General features: G+C 39.8%; 1 protein-coding gene across 1 annotated transcript in view; it reads left to right on the plus strand.

Annotated features, from left to right (window-relative positions):
• The window catches only part of PTCHD1 (patched domain containing 1), a 50,970-nt gene extending 40,861 nt beyond the window's left edge, over positions 1–10,109 (plus strand). The window contains exon 3 of the mRNA XM_011378447.2: positions 8,154–10,109. Coding sequence (XP_011376749.1) covers positions 8,154–9,808 — 1,655 coding nt within the window. The 3' untranslated portion in view covers positions 9,809–10,109. The remainder of the gene's footprint in view (positions 1–8,153) is intronic.
• The last annotated feature ends 12,915 nt before the right edge of the window (positions 10,110–23,024 follow it).

Consider the following 23,024-nt stretch of genomic DNA (forward strand, 5'->3'; position numbering starts at 1 on the left):
GGATGTGACTGTGTGTTTCTAGCCAAGATGATACGTGACATCTCTGGCAATAAGAATATATCCTACACAGATGAATCATTTTGGCAATGATGTAAGCACAGATACATCATGATTTAGAATGTTTTTAATCAGTGTCCTGCATATTAGACCATCTCATTTCTGCCAAAACCCCTGTCCATATGAGTCAGATCAGTTTATTTAGAGCTGAACTCTTTAAAGGTCTACAGTATTATAAATGCTCATTGACATTTTTTAGTTAGTATAACTTGGAAGAGTTTATTTCATCCATACCCCTTATGCATAAAGTAATAGCCTTTGTTTCCAAACTATACTGACATCAGGTATTCAGATATTTGAATTGCCTTTTGTAAACATATGGCAGTCATCAATTTAATCTGCTATGAAATTTCCTTTAAAGGATGAGGATTTACACCATTGTCCTACAGTTGGGTATGATTTAAGAAATTGGCATAGGTTTTGTACGTGCGAACTCTCCTTACAGGCTTATATTTCCACAGCTTTGCTGATCAGACATAAATCAGGAAAGGAATGGAATGTTGGAGAATATAGAAGGGAACAGAAGGAAGGTTTTCCTTCCTCCTTCGTCTGGAAGGTTTGTTGCTTCATGTATATTCTGACCAGCTAAAAAGGGAGAACTGAAGTCGTAGTGACAGTTTGGATATTACTTTATATGTGGTAATCTAATTTATAAAGGTTGTTTTACATTTATCAAGATCCAAGCATCATGGAGATTGGAGAGAAAAAAATATTCTTCTAAAGAAACATTCTTCAAACCCTTTCAAATGTTTGGGATTTTGAGAAGGTCAGATGCCAGATCCAGAATGCTCTCTTCCTTCAGAATTATCCAGCCGGGCCCTCATATTCAAGGATAGGAAAGGAAGAAAGGATGTGATTAACTGCTAGGAGGAAAATAATAGCAGGGATGTTTGGCTTCTTTCAGGTATATATGTTCTGAGATTATCTGTACTTAGCACAAACCAGAAGATCAGGTTCAGTTCTCTAAGAATTTGTTCTCATTTGATACCACCTGGAATATGATGCAGTATATGGAGCTCTCAGGCTTATAAAGGGGTAAAAGTTCTTGTGCAAGAAATGTAGTTCTAACTGAGAAATTGGAACTCAGTTATTTTCGCTCTAAACTTAAGCAGACCTGAAAGTATCTGGTGTATTTCTAAAGTCATGAGAAATATGGGGGAAAAATCATCCAGATAATAATAAAGTTCAAACCATTAGAAATTGCCAATATTCAACCATTTTTGACCTACAAAACCGGTACCAATATCTGATCATTTTGAACTGCAAAAGAGGTAATTTCTTATGGTTCAACCTAATACATCATTGTAGAAGTCCGCTGTTTGCAACAATATGCCAATCTACATGATGGAGTAGAAGTATATTCGAATGCTGTGAAAATATTCTGTTTAGTTATAAATCATTAATAGGTTCAATATATTCTAGAAAAAAACTGGTTTATAGGCATTTCGTTGTTCTCATATTTGTTTATATCTGATTTAAAATAAGAGAATAATTCCGTTCAATATTTTCAGAGGTTTTTTTTTTTTTTCCTGAAAATCTTATTTGTAATGGTCTATGATCATTGTGGGATTAATTTACCAGGAGATTGTGTAATCTAGTTTTGTGGATAGTTCTCAGCCTTTTATTCATATGTTCCACCAATCGTATTACATACAGTAAGGAGTGGGTGAGGAAAAATAGGTTTGGAGAGATGGAACGAAGCATGTTTTATTGTTTTATTCTTAACCATAAAGAAGACAAGAACAGGACTGGAGGCTCAGGTCCAGGAAGGCAGAGGTCAGTTAGGAAGAGGAATGCAAGAGCGCCTCCTCTTTGACCCAGGTCTCCTGGATATACTCTGGGTGGTCTAGCCACCTAGTTTAAGGAATGAGGGAGTGGCAGATTCCACAAAGGCCAGGCAACAAGAGGCAAAATCAGGACACTGAGCCGGTAAAATTAAACCAGGAGAAACACCTAGTTTGGTGTTATATTTGGACTGGTGTCTCAGAAAGTCACTGCTGGGGCTGGGCAGTCTTGACCAGATGGGTCTACTGGAGTTCACAAGTTGATTCATAGCCAGTGTCAAGGAAACCCGGCATTTCACCTAGGCTACTGCACCAGCCAAGAACCAGAATATGGACGGAACCCAAGAGAGGGATTCTAGCACTTTCTCTGCATTGATTTGTGTAGCAGCACTAGCATTTCTTTTCCTCACCAGTAAAATAAATTTCACATCAGCCTGCTATTCATCATGTTGGAGTGTGTGTGTATGTGTAAGTAAGCTGGGTGCATAATATATATATCACATTAGCTATATTATATATCATATGCAATATGATATATTATACAATAAGTTCATGTTGTAATGTTATATGCATTTTATGTTTATTAACATGTATATATTGTTTGAATGTTTGAATATAAATACTATTTATACATTATATAGTATATATTCACACATTTTATATGTAAATATACAAAATATGTTTGAATAGGATATGCCTATATACATATATTTATATATTACATATATCTTCTATATGCAAAAGTATTACACAATGACCATAGCATATATTATGGGCCACATTTGTACACATCAATTTTATATAATACATACACACACACACACACAGTATGTAAAATACCTTATCTTTAAACAAGGAAGAACTATTAGCAAATTTATTTCTTGGACTCTTATTTGTAGTTCTCTAGTGAAAAAAAATCATTTCTCAGATTAAAACCCAGTGCTATGATTAGAATTACCAGAATGAGACAAATCTCTGGTAGAAAGAATAAAATGTGTATATTCACCCTGATATGAACATCCGTCTTAACTTAAGCAGAGTACACCTTTACTCTCACTCTTAACTGTGAGACAAAACAGGCTATGATAAACCAAACATTTCGGCGTAGCAAGTAAATGTTTATAACTGGTAAAGTGTAAATGTAACCCAATTAATGAACTTCCCCCTGAAAATAGATGTTACTCAATACAGACATATATACACTTCAAATTTCTTCTCCAAAAAAAAAAAAAACCCATAAATTTATATGGATGTCAAAGGAAAGCATTTTATAAATGTGAGCTACTTAGTAAAGCTCATCTAAGAATAAATCTGTTTTAAGCAGATTTTGCTCATGCATTCATTATACTCTATGGATTTTCTAAAAGGATGTAGCAATTTTATATCCACATATGAAATTTGGCACTGCCCAGGCTTCATCGTCTCCTGATATTAAATGGGTTCACATTAAAACTGAAAGATCATCCGTCAGCAAGCCATCCCATTTCACCTCCTCATCTTCTCAGCTATTCCTTACTTTGAGGAACTCAGGATGAAGAAATCCTGCTGGTGGGGAAGGATTAAAATGTGAGAAGTACCCAAAGCACCTCTGTGCTGTGGCTGTGTATGCCGGAGAAGGCAGGAGAATCTGGGCCTGAAGAAAAATCTGTCTCACAAAATCCAGATGTACAAAGTAGATCAGTTTGCCTATGACTGTTCATTGGCAGAAAAATTAACACATCGCCCAGACTGCCTCTGATAATAAAACTATTACATACGTTTAAAATATGATTTACTTTACGAACAACTTTCCAGAGGTATATCTACTGGGTAAACTTAGGTTAACTCTCAACTATTTGTTAGTGGATTCCTATGTTAGTAGATTATAAACAACCCTGAAGGCTTTGGTCATGCCTCAGGAAAGGGTCTGGATGAGAGTGAGATTTAATCTGTGAATGTTCCTGAGGCTCACCCTAAGTGACTGGAGGATTAGGCAGTTGAAATTTTTCCACCATTAGTGTTATTTCTCATCTGTGCAGCTTTTTCTCTTCATTGGCTCCAAAGCCTCAAAGTTAACTGCACATAAAGATATACAATTCTTTGGAAAAGAAGACAAATTATTAGCTTAAATCCTTTAGTATTTGATTTTACTAGATGACGGTCTCAAAGTCTACTGCTAATAAAATTTAAATTGCACTCCTGGTACAAACCGTGTCTGAACATTGGTGAAGAGCTCTACTGTCCTCATCCCAGGGCCTGGCTAAAAGCCTGCGTTGCCTCAAAGCATTCACTTGTGAATAATTAGAACTTGGACCTGTGTGTGTGTGTTGACACATACTGATAGGCATGTAACTATACAGACATGCAATGAATCAAAATAGAAACAAACATCTCGAATGTGTTTTTAAAAGACAAGTGAATACTTTAAAAGCTTCTTTATCTTCAGAGTTTTATAGAAATCAGTATGTGTTGTTTAACAGTTCCCTTTGGCAACTGTTCAGCCTTAAACACTGTGACGGGAAGAGAGAGAACAGCCTGGGATACTGGTCAGTTCCTGGCACGCTCACTGTGATAGAGTCTTTTACTTCCAGGTCTCGAGCTGTGGACCTGCCCCTGCGACGATAAGCCCTGGTTCCCATTACCGCCACAGGGTCTCTGGTCACCGAGGGCTTAATGTTTGGAACTTACTGTTTAGGTAGTTCCCCGCATGAGCACTGCTACCAGGGAGTCCTCGTGAACAGGCTTAGACCGCTGGAGATGGAAATGGTCCCTTGCCAAAGTGATGCTCTGTGCCAATGACATAGGCCCCTTGGTTAGATTTAATAGGGAAGCTTATAGAGGTCTGACTTCATAGAGGAAATTTACTAATGAATGCAAAACAGACAGCAAGACTTTTGATTTTAAAGCGCCTTTTAAACATGGGGGCGACAACATCCAAACCTCTGAAAAGTATCTTCGATCCACATGCAGTATCTGTTTGCCTACATCTGCAATGTTTGGCCTCAGAGTCCTGCTTGCTGGACCCCAGTCCCAAAGTCAAGAGAGCAATGGATGATGGTGATGCTAAAGAAGGGAAGCAACTGGCAAGAGAGGAAAGTGGAGAGGAACAGAACCTACTTAAATCTTTCTTCCCTGCCTTTCCTTGATTTCCACTGGCCCACTTTCTGAAGTGGCTATAAAAGACAAGGCTGGCTGGAGGAAAAAGCGTAAAAGAGTTTGTCCCTGTGAAACCCACCTGCTTATGATTTCCAATTCACTACCTCCTCATTTCTACTCTCTGTGCCGTTCCCTAGACCTAAGGGAAGCTGCTCTGAGGACACGTGTCCCAGAGGGGTTTACATTTAAAAGAACATCCTTGAAAGTCAAAATCAAAGGGAATTCAGCTATAAATATGGGCAGAGCAGGCATCCCACGGTGCAGGGCATTCCTCATATCCTAAGGCTCCTGGAATATGTCTCCCCTTGAGTCCAGACAAGGAAACAGGGGCCCTACAGTTCAGCTTTCCTTTAGGATATTAGACCGACCTCTTCAACATAAATACCCAGGTGTGGATCAGCTACAGGGGCAGCTAGGCACTCTGGGCTGTTAATCCCTGGGAGGCACCTGTAGCTATGTTGGCATTCATTCCTCCCTTAACTGAGCCTCCAGAAGGAGAACCAGTTATGGTGTAGGCAGTTCTCCCTGAAGTCCAAAGAGCTCTTTGAAGACACTGAACAACTCCAATTTGGAGTTTAGCATAGAGGCATTTGTTATTGAGGTGTGGCTTGAGAAACAACAACCTAACCTAGGCCTATCAGGATTGGTGTGTGTGGCGGGGGTGGGGGGGGTGGCCTTTGGAGGCAAGCAATGATGACTAACAACAAATGCTGAGTGATCAGCAGAACAGATTCTGTCTCAGGGCCTCCTCTTCTACCCTCTGCGAGTGTCTGCGCACACACCCCTGTAACAAGAGGAACAAAGGAAAGGCATAGTTTCCAAAATCCCCTAAGAATAAAATCAGAATTTTCTCTGGAACTGCCCCCCAAACCAAGAGCGTATGTGAAAAGTGCCAGGACACAATAAAAATGATCAAACTATAGGACGAGGCATTTAAAATGCAGTAACAGAACTCAAGAAACAGGCAAACAGCTTTTCTTGACTTTGATTATTTTCATTCTGGACCCTCAAGCCTCACTCGTTTCCCCTAATAGCTCTGTTAAATCAAATTCCTTTTCTCAATTAGTTTCTAAGATTATTCAACAGCAAGGTAAGAAATGGATTCTTATTGTATTTTCCAACAAGAGTCAGGGTGAGATAATGTCATCATAAAACATTACACCGATTGAAAAAAAAAGGACTGCAAAACAGATTGATTTTAAATTCTGTTATATGACTAATTCTAATACTGCTTTATTTTTTTTTACCATATTTAATGATTCAGTACTAAAGCCCTATTTTGAAATTTTTGTTTCTAACAAATACCGTAAGACATTCCATTTGCCATTTTCAGTGAAACTCTAAATTGTGTTTTGCATATCAGAACTTATTCTACATGGCTCCAGATGCAATGGTCCATATTGTTTCCCCAGGGTACAGATGCCTCAGGAATATTAATCCTCCTTTTGCCATCATTGTCAAGGGATCAGTTACTTTTAACCAAAGGTCAGTTGGGCCTTCCTGAAAACACAGCGGAAACAGATTTAATAGTTTTCCCTCTTGAGACTATATGTTAACTACCTAAAACTCAATTAACAACAGGATGCCAGTCAACGAGGATGCTTTTTATTGCATGTCTGGGGAGTTCAGGTGCCTCCAATTTAATGGGGGGGGGCACAGTGCTAGTTATCAAATTGACAGCCTTGACCTGACCTCTAAAAATGGCTGGAAAACGATGCCCAGTAAATTAAGGTAAGTGCCAAATCCCTCTGAGGAAACAGGCCTATATATTAACTATAAAATGGGCATTCAGGTCTGAGGCCAAAATTTCACAATAAGGATATAAATACCAGCCTGGACACGAGGGCAGACGTGCACTCAGTTATTGTATACACAAGATAACAGTGACTCACTTCACTCAGCAATACGCTTGGCTGGAGATTTTAAATTCCTTTTTAAAAACAAGACTATTGTACCACAGGGTAAAGATTTTATTATTCTCAATAATGGGATTGAATAAGGCCAAGGCATAGAAGCAGAAAATTAGATCTGCTCATCCCAGTGCCAAGACAGGGGCTATTGAAAGCCCCAGTGGGTCACTTTGGTGGGCTTTCCAACGTTGCAATGGCACTGGAAACCCAGGGAGGTCTATCGGAAAGTATCTGGCTTCAACCAGGAAAGGTGAGAGAAGTCCAGGTAGATCTGGTCTCCGGCAGTAGAATGAAGTCAAAAAATGTACTTACCTCTGCCATTCCAGTGCTACTGGAATGCTAACCCAGGAGGCAAAGGCACTAGTTGAAAGAGGTTACTGACCTGGCTCTCTTCCTCAGAGGCCATTGCCAAATAGTGAAGAGAAGCCAGCAGAGTCACCACCTGCTTGATACGTCATCTCCGAACAACCAAACTTGGTCAAACAGATCCCTGAAGACAAAATCCAAGCCATAAGCCTTCAACCTGAATTTTAATTTTTATCAACTGCAGGGAGAGTTCATTTGAATCTTGTTCCTTCTTTCATTTTTCCTATTCACTCAAACTTGTTCCTACTTATTTTGCTTCAGTCTGTTTCTCAGATTTATCGCTTCCTGCACTGATACTTAGGGAAGAAAAAAAGAGGCTGTGATTTAGGTTCCTGTCAAGGCTCAAATTAAATACAGTGTCTCTTTCTCCCTGAAGCCCTCCACTTGGCCTGGCTTAAATGAGGTGATGAGACGTAACTCAGAACCCTCTGCCCACTGCCCTCCTCTGAGCTGACCTCCAGCCAGACTTGTGGGGATGACAGGAAAAAAAAAGATGAGTGGCCAGGCATCTTTTCTGGAGTTTTCTACCAACCAAGATACTCTGCAAACTGCACCAATGACTCTAAATTATTGATGTATATAATCCCCAAGAGACATAGGCACAAGTCTACTCAGCTTTCTATAGGCAAAAGTCCATCCAGCTTTCTTCAGCCAGAAGAGAGTATGAAGATCTTAGCTCTTCTAGCTGCCCTTTCACTATCCATTAACATTTCCGAGTCACCAAAAAAACACGGGCCTCTCCCTCCACAGGAGAAATCATTGGCGTTTACCTGTCACCTGTCACCACTAGGGCTGGTTATATTTCCCTTGACCCAGTAAGTTTCTCCTGACCAAGTTGATTCCTCTCTCTAAAGAGATTAGTCTTTTAAACTTTCGATCTGGTCTTTTTCTGCCCCCTCAGGTCATGGATTATATGGGACTTTTGAAATGTTATCCTCCTGGAGGAAAACTAGAGAAGACCAACATGTTAAAGAGAGAACTGCAGCAGTCTATGCAGACTCCATGCTCTCCTTTTCTCTCACCACTGCCATGTACCTGGTCACCTTTGGCATAGGGGCCAGCCCTTTCACGAACATTGAGGCAGCCAGGATTTTCTGCTGCAATTCCTGTATTGCAATCTTCTTCAACTACCTCTATGTACTCTCGTTTTACGGTTCCAGCCTGGTATTCACTGGCTACATAGAAAACAATTACCAGCATAGTATCTTCTGTAGAAAAGTCCCAAAGCCCGAGGCATTGCAGGAGAAGCCGGCATGGTACAGGTTTCTCCTGACAGCCAGATTCAGCGAGGACACAACTGACGGTGAGGAAGCGAACACTTACGAGAGTCACCTATTGGTATGTTTCCTCAAACGCTATTACTGTGACTGGATAACCAACACCTATGTCAAGCCTTTTGTAGTCCTCTTTTACCTTATTTATATTTCCTTTGCCTTAATGGGCTATCTGCAGGTCAGTGAAGGGTCAGACCTTAGTAACATCGTAGCAACTGCGACACAAACCATTGAGTACACTACTGCCCAGCAAAAGTACTTTAGCAACTACAGTCCGGTGATTGGGTTTTACATATATGAGTCCATAGAATACTGGAACACTAGTGTCCAAGAAGACGTGCTAGAATACACTAAGGGGTTTGTGCGGATATCCTGGTTTGAGAGCTATCTAAATTACCTTCGGAAACTCAATGTGTCCACTGGCTTGCCTAAGAAAAATTTCACGGACATGTTGAGGAATTCCTTTCTGAAAGCCCCTCAATTTTCGCATTTTCAAGAGGACATCATATTCTCTAAAAAGTACAATGATGAGGTCGATGTAGTGGCCTCCAGAATGTTTTTGGTGGCCAAGACCATGGAAACGAACAGAGAAGAACTCTATGATCTCCTGGAGACCCTGAGGAGACTTTCCGTCACCTCCAAGGTGAAGTTTATTGTCTTCAACCCATCCTTCGTGTACATGGATCGATACGCCTCCTCTCTGGGAGCCCCCCTGCACAACTCCTGCATCAGTGCTTTGTTCCTGCTCTTCTTCTCAGCATTCCTGGTGGCGGATTCTCTGATTAATGTCTGGCTCACTCTAACGGTTGTGTCCGTGGAGTTTGGAGTTATAGGTTTCATGACATTATGGAAAGTAGAACTAGACTGCATTTCTGTGCTATGCTTAATTTATGGAATTAACTACACAATTGACAATTGTGCTCCACTGTTATCCACATTTGTTCTGGGCAAGGACTTCACAAGAACTAAATGGGTAAAAAATGCCCTGGAAGTGCACGGGGTAGCTATTTTACAGAGTTACCTCTGCTATATTGTTGGTCTGATTCCTCTCGCAGCTGTGCCTTCAAATCTGACCTGTACACTGTTCAGGTGCTTGTTTTTAATAGCATTTGTCACCTTCTTTCACTGCTTTGCCATTTTACCTGTGATACTGACTTTCCTGCCACCCTCTAAGAAAAAAAGGAAAGAGAAGAAAAATCCTGAAAACCGGGAGGAAATTGAGTGTGTAGAAATGGTGGATATTGACAGTACCCGAGTGGTTGACCAAATTACAACAGTGTGATAGTGTCTGCTTGTTACGTTTTCACCCTAGGTCTTATTAAGAGCAAAGAGATTATGTTAGTGAAACAAATTTCAAGTTTTTCTTTCTTTTTAAAGGGTAAGAAACAGGCATTGCCAAAAAAGTAAAGGACAAGGGGGGGAAATGGGCATTGCATATTTTCAGTCTTTAAAACAAAATGTTATCAGAACTTACATACACACACACACACACACACACACACACCCTAGGAGTTTTCCAGTCTCTTAAACTAAGATCAGATAGAAAAAAGCCTATTAGCAAGCGGAATCCTATTTTATTCACACTGCAGATGTTGCTGGTATTGTGACAAAAACCTACTGATTGAAAGGTCAGCTGCCAAGGCAGAAATAGCTTTAAGAATTGTTCAAACAATAAGGCTTCCATAACTTCTGCAGAGTAGTAGCTCCAGGCAGGGGCTCATCTAGATCCCCAACACTCCAAGGAGATGCTTGTCAATGTTCTGGCTGGTAAAAGCAAGCGAGAACCTCAGAAGCAGACACATGGTGGAGTAGCCATCACCCATGGACTGAAATCAAGTCACCCCTAAATTGACCCAGGTGAAGCATTTTTATTGCCTAGAATGAATTTATCATATAGCGTCATCAAAACAGTTTTAACATGTATATGGTTTGGTTAATATACCTTTAAACCAATGACGGCTTCAGCAATGCTGTGATTCTATTTTGGAATATCTTGTTGCTTGTCACCAAATGGATCTGCTTTATTAGTTACAGCTCTTGGCAGGAGGCTCTGAGTATTGAAATTCGCAGAGCCAAACCCAAATACCTGGCATGATGGAGGAAAAGCAGGTGTCTACTTGAACCCAGAGACAGTGTTTCCATTTTAACAAAAAAAAATGGCCAACTGGTACAGCTGTTTGTGGTTTGGCCCTACGTGCATTTTTTGCATGGATGCCCAGAAACAAAATCTGCCCATGCCTAGCTAAAGAAGGAGAAACGAACACTAAAATGGTTATTTGCCGTAGCTTCCAACTTGTAGTGCCAGTCTGCCTTCACTATGAGACACGCCTGCTCAGAGACACAGAGGAGAAAAGAAAGTTCTTTGGTGGGCACAGTCCTTTCATAAAAATGAGATACAGGGCTGAAAGGGAAATAGATGGAATGAGTGGAAGATGTAATCACCAACACAAATCTGTCAATGATGATGATCAAACTTTCCTGCTAAGCTGGCTGCACTTCTGTCTTCCTGGTCCCACCCCCTACACACACACACACACACACACACACACACACACACACACACACACACACACAACCTTCCTCGGTGACCCTCTACTTCACTGCATGGCCCTTCTGCACGTCAACGAGCCTTGATGTTTATACTGTTGACTTGCAGTACTGCAGGATCTAAACAAATGGTTTGATCTGAAGAGGCTGTGTATGTTGTCCCAGACCCCTGCATTTCTTTAAGTCTATAAAAATGAAGCTAAAGCTGGTCACATTTGAGGCAAATGTCTACAGTAATTTTCTCTTTTAGAGATGTAGCTTATTTAGACATCTATAGTAGTAAGCGTTTCCCAAAAGCACCTTCCCTTTCTGAACCTTAGCGGATGTACTGTGCAACTTCCCCATCCTCCGCAGAGGAGGAAACCGAGACCTAGGAGAATAAAAGCGACTCACCTAGGGTCACACCACTAGAGGGTTTCCATCATTTTAGCATGCCTAAGACTAAGACAGGGCAGGCCAATTTTAGATTTTTCTCATAAGAGGGCTATTACTCCCTTCAAAGTACATTACCAAGGAAGGAACATAGGACTTTATTGGCCAAAAGGCAGACTTTTTTTTAATGTCTGGGTAATTGTTTGGGATTTAGGTTTGCCATTGTCTTTCCAAACAGCAAACGTGCCCAAATGATTCCGATGTAACCACACCAAGTGCAAACCTGTGCTTTCTATTTCATGTACTGTTGTTCACACAGTTCTAAACACATGTGCAGGGGATCATAGCTAGTGCATTACACACTTGTTCAATCTCTCCTGCAGACACACTAAGTGATCATACTAACGTGTTATGCACTCAACTAGAAGATAATGAGCTTTAATCTAAGAACATGTACAGTCCTCGAAAAAGGGCAAGTTCGCATAATAGACCTGCGATCAATTCTCTCTCCAGGGGGCCTACACCTAGGCTATTATTTATAAAACATAGCTGAAGAGGGGATTGGTTTTATTCTTAAATCATATGTTGCTAAATCATTTTCTGAACAGTGTGTTCTAAATCAGCCATTGATTTAGTGTCGGCCACGTGGAGCACCTCGGGTTAAAGGGACTCCGCAAAACTGATATGACATGCACACCAATTAAATGGATTTTGTTGAGAATTTAATCATTCAACTTGGTCAACCAGAATGACTTACTGTGGAACTTTGTTTTATGACAGATAGTTTTCCAACTTGATTGAGTCTCTGTATTCCTTGGGATATTGTATTTTTAAATGAAGGGCATTTTCAACCTTGTCAACTTCTCTTTTCAACACTTGAAATCAAGGCTTATGGAATTCTGACTGTGGAATGATTTTTTTTACTGGGGGATTCTGCATGCCAAGAATTATTACTTATTATTTATTGTTAGATCATTATTTATTTGTTACTATTAATTATTATTGCTCTGACAGCATTGGTTTAGCCCGTTTAGCCCCACCATAGAGAAGACACTTCAGAAGTAACTCAGAATCACCTCCCTATAAAATTTGTCTTTACTTCATGAAGTTTTACTTTTCAACTGCTATACACAGGGAAGGAACGATCCTAGCAAACACTTGCAAAAGTTTTATTTTTCAATTAATTCCAAGCAAGACATTAATGTTCGCTTTACCAAAGAAACTTTTGGGCTGGTTTTGAGTTGGTACTTGTTCTTTGTTTACCAAAGAAAATATTCCATTCATCAAAAACATTTCTCCTGGTCAATTTTAAAACAAAAACTGTGATACCTGGGCTTTCTTGGCCATTCATAAGGGGGCGGAAAAGCCTGGATAAGGGTGGTATTCTCTCACTGAATGAAACTCAGCAAGGAACTTGGGGTTTGCAAGAAAGAAAATGATACTTGAAATGGGGCATTGTTGTTTAGTCCTACAGCAATGGTCCAACAAGCAGCATAAGGGCTCCTCAGGCTAAAAGGAGTACATTTGTTCCACACACACACACATATACACAAATAAGACAAACCCTCATGAAACTCCCTCTCTACTGTTCCAGCTCATAAGTTTTGGTTTGGTTTGGTCTGGTTTGGGGTTTGGGGGTTTTGGGCTTTTATTTTGCCATGGTTTGGTTTGTAGTGTTTGTGTTTGCTTCTTTTGCTCCTGCCTTTCAATTTTCAGTCAAAAGTGAGAGAATTTGAAGCCATCCTCCATGGCTAGTTATTTATGCAATATACTGCTCTAAACAAGGCCTTTGATTATATTAACTAACCACCACCCAAACTGTTCTAAGTGGTTTTCTGGGACCATAACACCCCTTTCCTCCAGCCCCAGCAGTGGAGTTTGGCTGTGTCTATCGCAAGAAAAGTGGGCTGGGCAACCACCTTGGGGATGTGACCTGAGGCAGAGCCTTTTGGACACAAATGGCATCCTCCTCCTAATGGCTTTACTCCTTCGGATACTATTAAAGTAGCCCTGCAGCTTGTGCTAGTGTTTGACCTCTGAATCTATGCTTTCTCATCTGTGAAATGGGGATAATAACAGTAACTATCTTTGAATTCAGCAAATACTTACTGAGTGCCTAATATCATGCAGATACTATTCTAGAGACTGGGGGCAACAGTGAACAAATCAGATAAAAAAATATGTGTCCTTGGAGAGCTTACACTTGAGCGACATTACAGATTTACCGTAAAGATTAAAGGTGATGATGTTTGGAAAGCACTTGTAGCAAAGCCTGGCGTAGAAAAGGAACTCAAGACATTATTATTTGTAATTTGTCTGTCTCACCCGAGGGCTCATGATATACAGCTATAGAGTAAATTTTTGCAGATTTTTGGGCCCAGGATTAGGGCTATATATAAGTGACTGGGCAATAAGTTGTTCCAGTCATTTTAGGACATTCAAAATTTGGTGAGATCACCACTTAGAGGAGTGATCGTAAAGAGGGCACAAGCCCTGGACGTTGAAGTTGGATCACAATCCTTGAAAGAATGGGATACAGGCACTTGGAGATAGGAGCTGGGAGGGGAAGGCACTTACTATTTAATTACTATGCCTGGCTTGTCCAAAGACATTTGAACATTCCTTATGGGTAATTTGCTTTTAAGTTCCTGTTTTTTAAAAGCATAGTAAAGCTGCAACACAACAGAAAGTACCGAATTAGTAATGCTAGAATCTCTGGCAAAGAACTGAGAATGCCTTCAGCTAGCACATTGCAGAGTTGTTCCTCCCCATGGTGGTTAAAATTGTTTATTTCTGTGTCATGCCAGTCCAGAAGGAAGCAGAGGAAAGTGAATGAACTAAAATCCGTTCACCTGAATAGGTAGTGTCACAATGTCCTCCCCAGCCAGCCTCTCACATGCCCCCCTTCTGCCCAGGTGATCTCTGTGAAGTCCTCTTTGACATCTTTGAGGGTGCCATACAAAGAAGAGGAAGTGAGGTGATCAGACAGCTATGACCTCTGTGCAGATTTTCAAGTTAGATTAAAATTAGCACCGCAAGAGTTCGGAGTTGCCTACCTCCAAAAGAAGGCTTCTTTTTCAAAGTACGAAGAAAAAAAAATGTGTACCAAGGAGGCAACCCACAGAGAAACCTTGGTGGAGGGAATGTTGTTCCTATGGAATATGCCAGCCTCTTTTCCTTCCATAATGTTGACACCAGATGAATCTCTGAATAGAATTAAGCTTACCCCGACTTTTTTCACATAAGAAAACTGCAACCTGGAGAACTGAAATTATATGCACAGAGCTAGTTAGAAGCAGATACGGGACTATAACTGAAGTCTCCTAGTTCTTAGCCTCAGTCCTTTCTCCATTTTGCCACTTTATTGCCAAATTCTATGTATCTAAATTATGGGGTCTTAACCTGGGTGCCATAATGAGTTGGTGGGAGGCTGGGACTCTGAACTCCCTAAAACTAAGTTATATGCAAAAATGTATGTATATGTTCAATATGTGCATTTTCCTGAAGAGAGAGTTCACAGTCGTTATTAGATTCCAAAAGAAGTCTGTCACCCAGAAAGGGTGAAGAACCACTGTCCTAAATTAATAAAGACCCCATTGGGAGTGTGATCCTGGTGTCCTCATTTTGGCTAATGGGCAATCAAGAATTTCTCAACCATCTTTAAGGAGCCAAAGCTGCTTCCAAATATTGGTCTCTTCATGCCCAGCCAAGTGCCTACTTCCATTCATTTATTCCTCATTCATTCATTTGTTTATTTATTCGGCAAAAATATTTTTATTGTTCACTTCTTGTTCCAGCACCAGCTAAACACACTCTACAGGACAGGACTGGGGAAAGGACCCCTCTGCACTATGCTCTTATTGACAGTAAGAATACCAAGTTGCTACCACAAAGTATATACAGTCTCAAAATTACAGTAACTACACTCCACACACATACACATGGTGGGGAAGCAGGGGGCAGAAGTGAGCCTTGTTAAAGAACCAGAGGCAGAGCAGCCTACTTCCAAGTTATATGGCAGGAGCACACCACATCCTTGGAAGGGCTGCTCCCAGGTGAGCCCTATTCTGAAATGTCTATACTAGGCATGCACACACAGCAGCTGACTCTCCAACAAACGGGGAGAGGATGTGTCTCATTCATCTTAATAATATTTGTAGTGGGAAAAGAGGAAATCATGGCCATGGACATATGGTTACATTTAAGGACAGGTGTGTCTTGGACACAGATATGCAAATAGAAGCCCAGTTCTCTTGACCCCTAGCCATAAGCTAGAAACAGGGCGCATTGATGGAGGAAGTTGGAGAATAAATGACTGTGTGTACATGTTAGTTGTGCTTTTTCTGGTATAACATTAGGCAGAACGGAATGCACCTGGGTCGTCCTAAGAGCAAGGCTTGCGGAATCAATGCTTGGCCTTCCCTGAAGCACAAGGGAGGCATTGGCTGCTGCACAGTGCTATCTATATAACCCTCTGCCCAAGCATGACAAGGCAAACCTTCTACTGAGATGAAGACCATTAGTCCTACTTTGTAGCATTGATGCGAAGTTCGAAGACATTGTTCACTGAGATCTATAAAGTGCTTTGTTTAATTCCTACAAAACGGCAAAGACTTAGCCCATTTCCATTACCCACTCCAGGCTCACCTCTGGGAAAACCCATATGATTCTCTTTGGCAAAACAATGTAACTAATATCCAGAGTGAACCGTCGACATGTTTGGCTCACACTTACAGATCTTTATTCTTTAAATTAATATCTTGCCAAAATTGTCCTTGCCCCCTGTCCAGACTGACCAAGGCAGATCCCATGATGTCTCCTAGGACCATCAGTGACTGACTGAAACTGATAACCATCTATTATCTCTGCATCACACACATATACACACACGTGTACATAAAGCATGTACACTCAACACAGCTATAACACATGTATACATATAAACGCATGCATATGCATAACACATACATATACACACTGCCTTTTACAACATACCTGATACACCTGAGGCACATTTAAAATGCTTTAGCAAGCCTAGCTCTGTGGTTCTGTGGGGTTTGGCAGGCCGGGGCTTCAACTCTCTATGGGAAACCATAATAAATATTATCTTCCCTTTCTATATGTTTCCTGTGAGCACATCTGAGACCAGCCAAACAGTACACTTTAAAAAAAAAAAAAAAACCTGGGGTAGTAAATGTTTCTTGGAATTTACAAATTACTGTTTTATAGTGGGAAACTGCATTTGATGGAATTTTCTAAAACAAAGGTGAAAATAGCTAAGACCCAAAACCACAGAGATCTCTTCCAAGGTTTGGAATTACAGAGATTTATCTAGAATGTTTGCTTTGGGATCCAGACAAAGGAAAAAGGAGTGGGGAGGAAGGAGGAAAGACGTATTGGATGGTCGCTCCATCTTGCCAACCTCCAGTCTTAAAGAGTTGGCATTTTTTGTTTATCTCTAGCATTAGTTTGATGCAAAAGCCAGTGCCTTTCATCTGCCTCAAGGAAAGAAGATGCCATCCATGGAAGCCTGGTAATAAGAAACATCGGTTTGGGAGAAAAGTCATACAAGTAACAGAAAGAACTTTCCAAGACCAGAAACATATAACATAAACACACACTCACTCTCTCTCTCCTAGCACAGTTCCTAAAATTTAGAAAGTGTGGCAAGAAAAAAGTAATTAATGGGAAGGTGAAACAAATTAAATATGTGTAGAATGACTGAAAATATGAGCTGAGAACAATGGAGTTGTTCAGAATCTCTATAAGATAAAGATGTGGAGCCTGAATCTGTACTGCTTTGAATAAAGTAAAAGGACCCCACATTTTCTTTTGAATTCTCAACCCATAATTCCTCCTCATTAGCTTGGAGAGAACACACTCAAGTTCTACTCTTGTCTATGATCCCGTAATTCAACCATGTGCTCTTGGTTGTATTTACACTGAGAAGCTGTGTGTGAGCAGAATTATTGAATGCTAGGCCCAAACAAGAGAAGTTTCAGCTTGGGTTTACTAGTCCCTTGGTCAAATTGCTCTCATTCCTCTAAACGTACAAATGTCTCAAAGCTGTAACAAGTGTGTCTAGATAGCCAACGCATTGAGTTTTTTCAACATCAAAGATAACCCTTGTCAATAATTAACAATGAAATAGTCATAACAGTTAAATGTTCCTTTAGTAGTCCAATTTTAGTAGATGACAAAAGGGAAGAGAGTCCAAATATTTAGTGATGTTAGGAAAGATCCTCACCCTAGTCATAAAATACTTTAAATAGCAAAATGCGGTCCCTCTCTTATTGTCATTGCTAACAAAAGAAGTTTCTGAAATTGCACATTGTTTTATAAAGTTTCGGGCTAAATCAAAGTGAATTTTTAAGTTGTAGCCATGGCAACTGATCATAAGATCACATCTTGTCAATCAGATTAATCACTAATACAACATTCAGAAATCTTATCTATATCTTCAAAAGGGACCCCAATGTTATGTCATTTCCCAGTATTTTAGTTGGGTTTCTTCACACTAGCAAATAGGTGATTCTGGGAGTAATAAATTCTTTCTAAAGTAAGAAAGAATATACAGATCCTAGAACACATAATTAGTTCAGCTTGGTCAGTTTTGAGACAGATAAGCATCAAACTCTACTGGGGAAAGTATTACAGTTACACCCAGAGCTTGAGAAAGTGTGAGTCACACCACTTGAATTCATAATAAGCAAAACCTGCCCAGGTGGAATTAATCACAAACTTGCCTAGAAAATTTTCCTACAAAGAGTTAAAATATTTGTCCATCAAGAAGCATTAATGAACTATACTTTTTACCTAAGGTCAAGGCATTTTAAAGATGTTTAAGGAAAATGGACATAATAAAAAATGACTGACTCAGGAAAAAATGATGTCCCATATTTTGTACCACTTGAGTTTCTCTGACACCTAAAATATGTATTTACATCATCCCACTCCCATACAAAAACAGAATCAGCAGGGAAAACCATCCCACTGATGATTGGCAATCCCACGGTTCCTCTCCATCTGACCAGCTTTCACCAGGGGGCAATATTTCAAGCTCGTGCATGGCATTTATAGACTGTGGAAGCCCCCAAGCCACTTAAGCACACTAAACCTGGGAGATTGATTTCAAACTTACTGCTTCCACTTTTTCATACAGGTTTTTAATCTTCTGATAGACACACACCAAAGAGTGCAACAGTTGTAGGCCAGGGGAATAGCTTCAATTTTACTTTTTTTCCCTTTTCTTTCTTTTTTACATCCAGATATCTCAATACTCTTTAACAGCAATTAGTATATGTTTTTTTATTAGTATATGTTTTTTGTTGTTGTTGTTGTTGTTTTATTTTTTTCCAGATGAGCAATCAAAAAGGTTTATATGACTTCATGTCTTAAAGACAGAAGTTTGGGTGTTTGTTAAGCAGCAAATGTCTTTTTACAAAACCTCGCATATGGTGCATTCTTTTAGCTTAATAGTCACAATGTTATCCTACCTCTGTCTCTGAAGAAAGAAAAGGAAAATCCATTTCCTGGCCTTAGTTTAATACATAATCACAAACAGGGCAATAAAAATGTAGCAGGAAGCACCTCATGTACTGATATGCCTAGGCTTAAGGAAAGTCAAAGGAGGCCTATGAAAAACATGTTTGGCCTCTCTGTAGAATTCAGGTCTTCCACAGGCATTTAGGGTTGAAGAAAGAGGAAATGCTGGGTGTGTTAGTCATAAGTCAATACTTGTATGGAGAGGAAGTAGAAAAGCCTGAGAGGAGAGTTACAAAGCCATACATATGCAGGTGGTATCAAATCAATTGTTGGGAAGTGGTGGGTGGGTTTTTAGTTTATTTCACAGGGCTAACTGAATGGACGGATGTGTGATTATCACTGTCACAAAGAAAGTCTGAATCCAAAATTATATGTCACAGGTACCAAATTACTATATTGATCTTGTAATGTAAAGGACTGAAATGATTTCAGATTTTTGTCTCAGTAGTTCTGAGCTGGGAATAGCAAAGAAGTTGCACTCATACTGCTGTCTGTTAAAGTCCTTATTTAGCCCATTTCCATGGAAACTGAAATCAGATTTCTCTCTCTCTCTCTCTCTCTCTCTCTCTCTCACACACACACACACACACACACACACACACGCAGAGGAGAAAAAACTCTAGAGTGTGGGGTGTCTGTGTATGTGTATGTGTGCATCCACAAGTTAATTTCTGTGTAGACATTCTGTAATCAGTGATAACTCTCCAACAAATGGAAGAAAGGCAAGGCTGACTTGACTGTGCAGAAGCCAACCTATAATGCAGATGAAAACCCAGGTCAAGAAAGTAAGCATATCAGACCAGGCCTTCACTACCAATTCCTTGGAGAATTCCATTTCATAACTGCATGTTCAATTAATTTAGTTAACTAACTTGGAAATATTTTATGGTAGGAAGACATCCACAGGAACTAAATTTAATTCCTTGGATTTTTGCCCACTTTGCTTTACTCTCAAGCACTGACATTTCCCTAAATAGCCCAGAAAATAAAAGCCAAGGGAAAAGTGAAAATGAATGAGTTCATTTTAATATTTCATCATATACTTCGTTAAGTTTCTATCCCAATGGCAAAATAACATGAGCACACTCCAGAATTATTGAGCTATTTAGTAAATGATTCTTAGTCTATGCCTCTCTTAAAGACAGACCAACACTCAAGTTGCTGCCTATAAAAGGGCACTGATAAAACCTACATAAGTGTGGAAAAAGAATACTGCCCCTCTCCCTATTCCTCTAAGAATATCATCAGGCAACCTGGATACCTTCTATGCATAGAGAATTTTTGATAGGAGGAAATACTTTACTTTCCAATTCTGTTCCCTTTTTCCATAAAAAAAAAAAGATAAAAATGAGATTTCTTTTAAAAGAATGTCACTTTAAAATGGATTATAGATGATGATTTTGGATCTTAAATTAGTTTCTCTTACTATACCCCTCGGCAAAGTTGATGAGTTTTACAACTCATGAAGTATTTAGCTTTTTCTGGAATCCAAGATGGATAAAGAACTGTATGTTTCAGCTGGCAAAGATCAACAGGGCAACAGGACAAACTCATGTTTGATCTTAAACATGAGATTTTTGTTTTAAACCTTATTGCAGCAGATTTTCATTTGTACTTCATATTTGTATGGGTAGTCTTATATAGGGATGAGGTTGCTGACAGTCTGTATTCAAAACCTGGGGTTGGGAGAGTGATGATTTTACTTTATAAAATGGAAAAGTCATTTCTTAGGATTAAGACATTAATCAAGAGTGAAGAGTTACACAAATATAGAGAACAATCAGGTGATGGCCAGAGGGGAGGGGGATTAGGGAGCTGGGAGAAAGGGGTGAAGGGTTAAAGAAGTACAAATTAGTAGTCGATAGTCGGTCAGGGGGATGGGGAGCACGGCAGAGGGAATGCAGTCAGCATTAATGCATTGGCTAGATGTAGAGCCAGAGGAGAGAAAGAGCAATCAGGAGGATCGTTTCATAAACTATATAAATGTCTAACCAATGTACCGTATACTTGAAACTAACAATAAAATAATTTTTTTTTTAAGTGAAGAGTTAGGGGTAGAAAAACTAAAATTTCTCATCACCAAGACATGGCTCAGGATGCCAGGCCTCTCTCTCTTGGAGGCAAGTGTTATCTTCCCCAGGGTATTACATTGTGATAACATTTCATCATCTACATGAAATCTTCCTTTCTACAGTAAGCATCACTGAGTCACAAGAATATAAAAAAAAAAATTCCTTTGAGTCATAGCACTGAAATCACTAAATTCAAAAACATCCATTGAGAGTCCTAAAAGAATATGTAATAAACACCCATTACAACAGTTTGAACTTAATAATACAGACGTTGAATTTATAAGAATGTTGACTCCTATTAACTGAAAGCCATCAAATAAAAGATCTCAGGCTGTTATATTTGTCTGCATTTATATGAATTAAGAAATGTAAGGTTGTTAGCAAAGGGGTTCACTTAATTTTTCATTTCAGTTGACTTTGTATTGTAGAAAAATAACAACAACAACAACAACAACAAAAAACCCCTGGAAGTAGTACTGAATGTTGTCAACAGGCCTTGGCAATTGATCTTTCATGGTTAAAAAGTGAATTTTAGAAAGAATCAGTATATACATACTGAGTCCGATGCTTATACTTGAAAATTAACTATAGCTGTGGTATTCTAGATTTATACTCCTGCATGTCTTTTATGAATGTGAAAAGAAAATCCTCTCCATCTCTTCTTCTTTTACTGTTGTAGATGTTTCCAAAACATCCCTAGATTTCAGCTAGTGTGGCTCAAATGTTCCCTAAACTTTTGCAAGTGTAAGCACTCAGGGGTTCCACTAAAGCAGTGGTCCCCAACCTTTTTGGCACTAGGGACCGGAGCTCCTATGAGAATCTAATGCCTGATGATCTGAGGTGGGGCTGAAGTGGTGATGCCAGTGCTAGGGGCCGCTGCAAATACAGATGAAGCTTGGCTCGGTCACCTGCCGCTCACCTCCTGCTGTGCGGCCCGATTCCAGTCCGCAACCCCGGGGTTGGGGACCCCTGCACTAAAGAGTGGTTGATGAACTGGATCCTTAAAGTTATAGAATTATGTACCAACAGCTAAAGGACACAATTACAGGCTGAAATATTGTGACACACTGTGTAATGTCATACAACCAAACGCAATGTTTAGTAAACATACACCTTTTTGTCATTTTGTACTTATTTATACAGAATTAAGAATAAAGCACAGAACTAAAAACAAATATATGTGTGTCCCTTTTGCATTACTTTGATGATGGCAAAAGGAAAGCACAATAAGTGCCACTGCAAATTTGGCCATCACACAGCTTTTAAAATAAAGCAATGCCACGTTGAACATTCTTGTTTAATTTTCTGAGAGACCATGGGCATTAGGGCTTCAGGGCCATAAATCAGGACTGAAGACAGGTAAACTGAGGTCTGGTTAAGGTCTCCAGCAGAATAACACCACCAAGGGAAAAGTAAAACTGGTTAAGGATATGGAAAAACTAAGGCTATAAGCATAGTTAACGCAAATAAAGATCATGGCCCATAAGGTGCTCTGGAAGCTAGGTCATTCTGAGGTATACACAGAATTAAGAAACAGGATGGCTCCAGAAAAAAACAGATCTTTAGTGTTAGGACCAAGAAAAGCTCCAATTCTAGATTTATCTTTGTATACACAAGAAGCTTCATATCCAGTGGTGTGCTGACAAACTTTGGCAACTGGTTTTCTGGGGGAAGAGGAGGAACGGCCAATTTCGAGCTACTCACAGTTTAATGCCTGGCTCACAAAATTCCTAAAAATTTAACAATTGTCTCTCACAAGCTGGCATGAGCCAGCTCCAGCACACCACTGCCTATAGCTCTCCACTCAACATCCAGCCACTTTTTGAGGTTTGAAAGGCTAATAGCTAACCACTAAAACATACACAGATCCTAATATTGGAGGTTATGCCTGTAACTACCTCAGAACCTGTGTGGGTGGACAATAAATACTATTGGTTTGGGTCTTGGGGATACTCAGTGGAG

Source organism: Pteropus vampyrus, unplaced genomic scaffold (assembly GCF_000151845.1).
Source record: "Pteropus vampyrus isolate Shadow unplaced genomic scaffold, Pvam_2.0 Scaffold339, whole genome shotgun sequence".
NCBI lineage: Eukaryota > Metazoa > Chordata > Mammalia > Chiroptera > Pteropodidae > Pteropus > Pteropus vampyrus.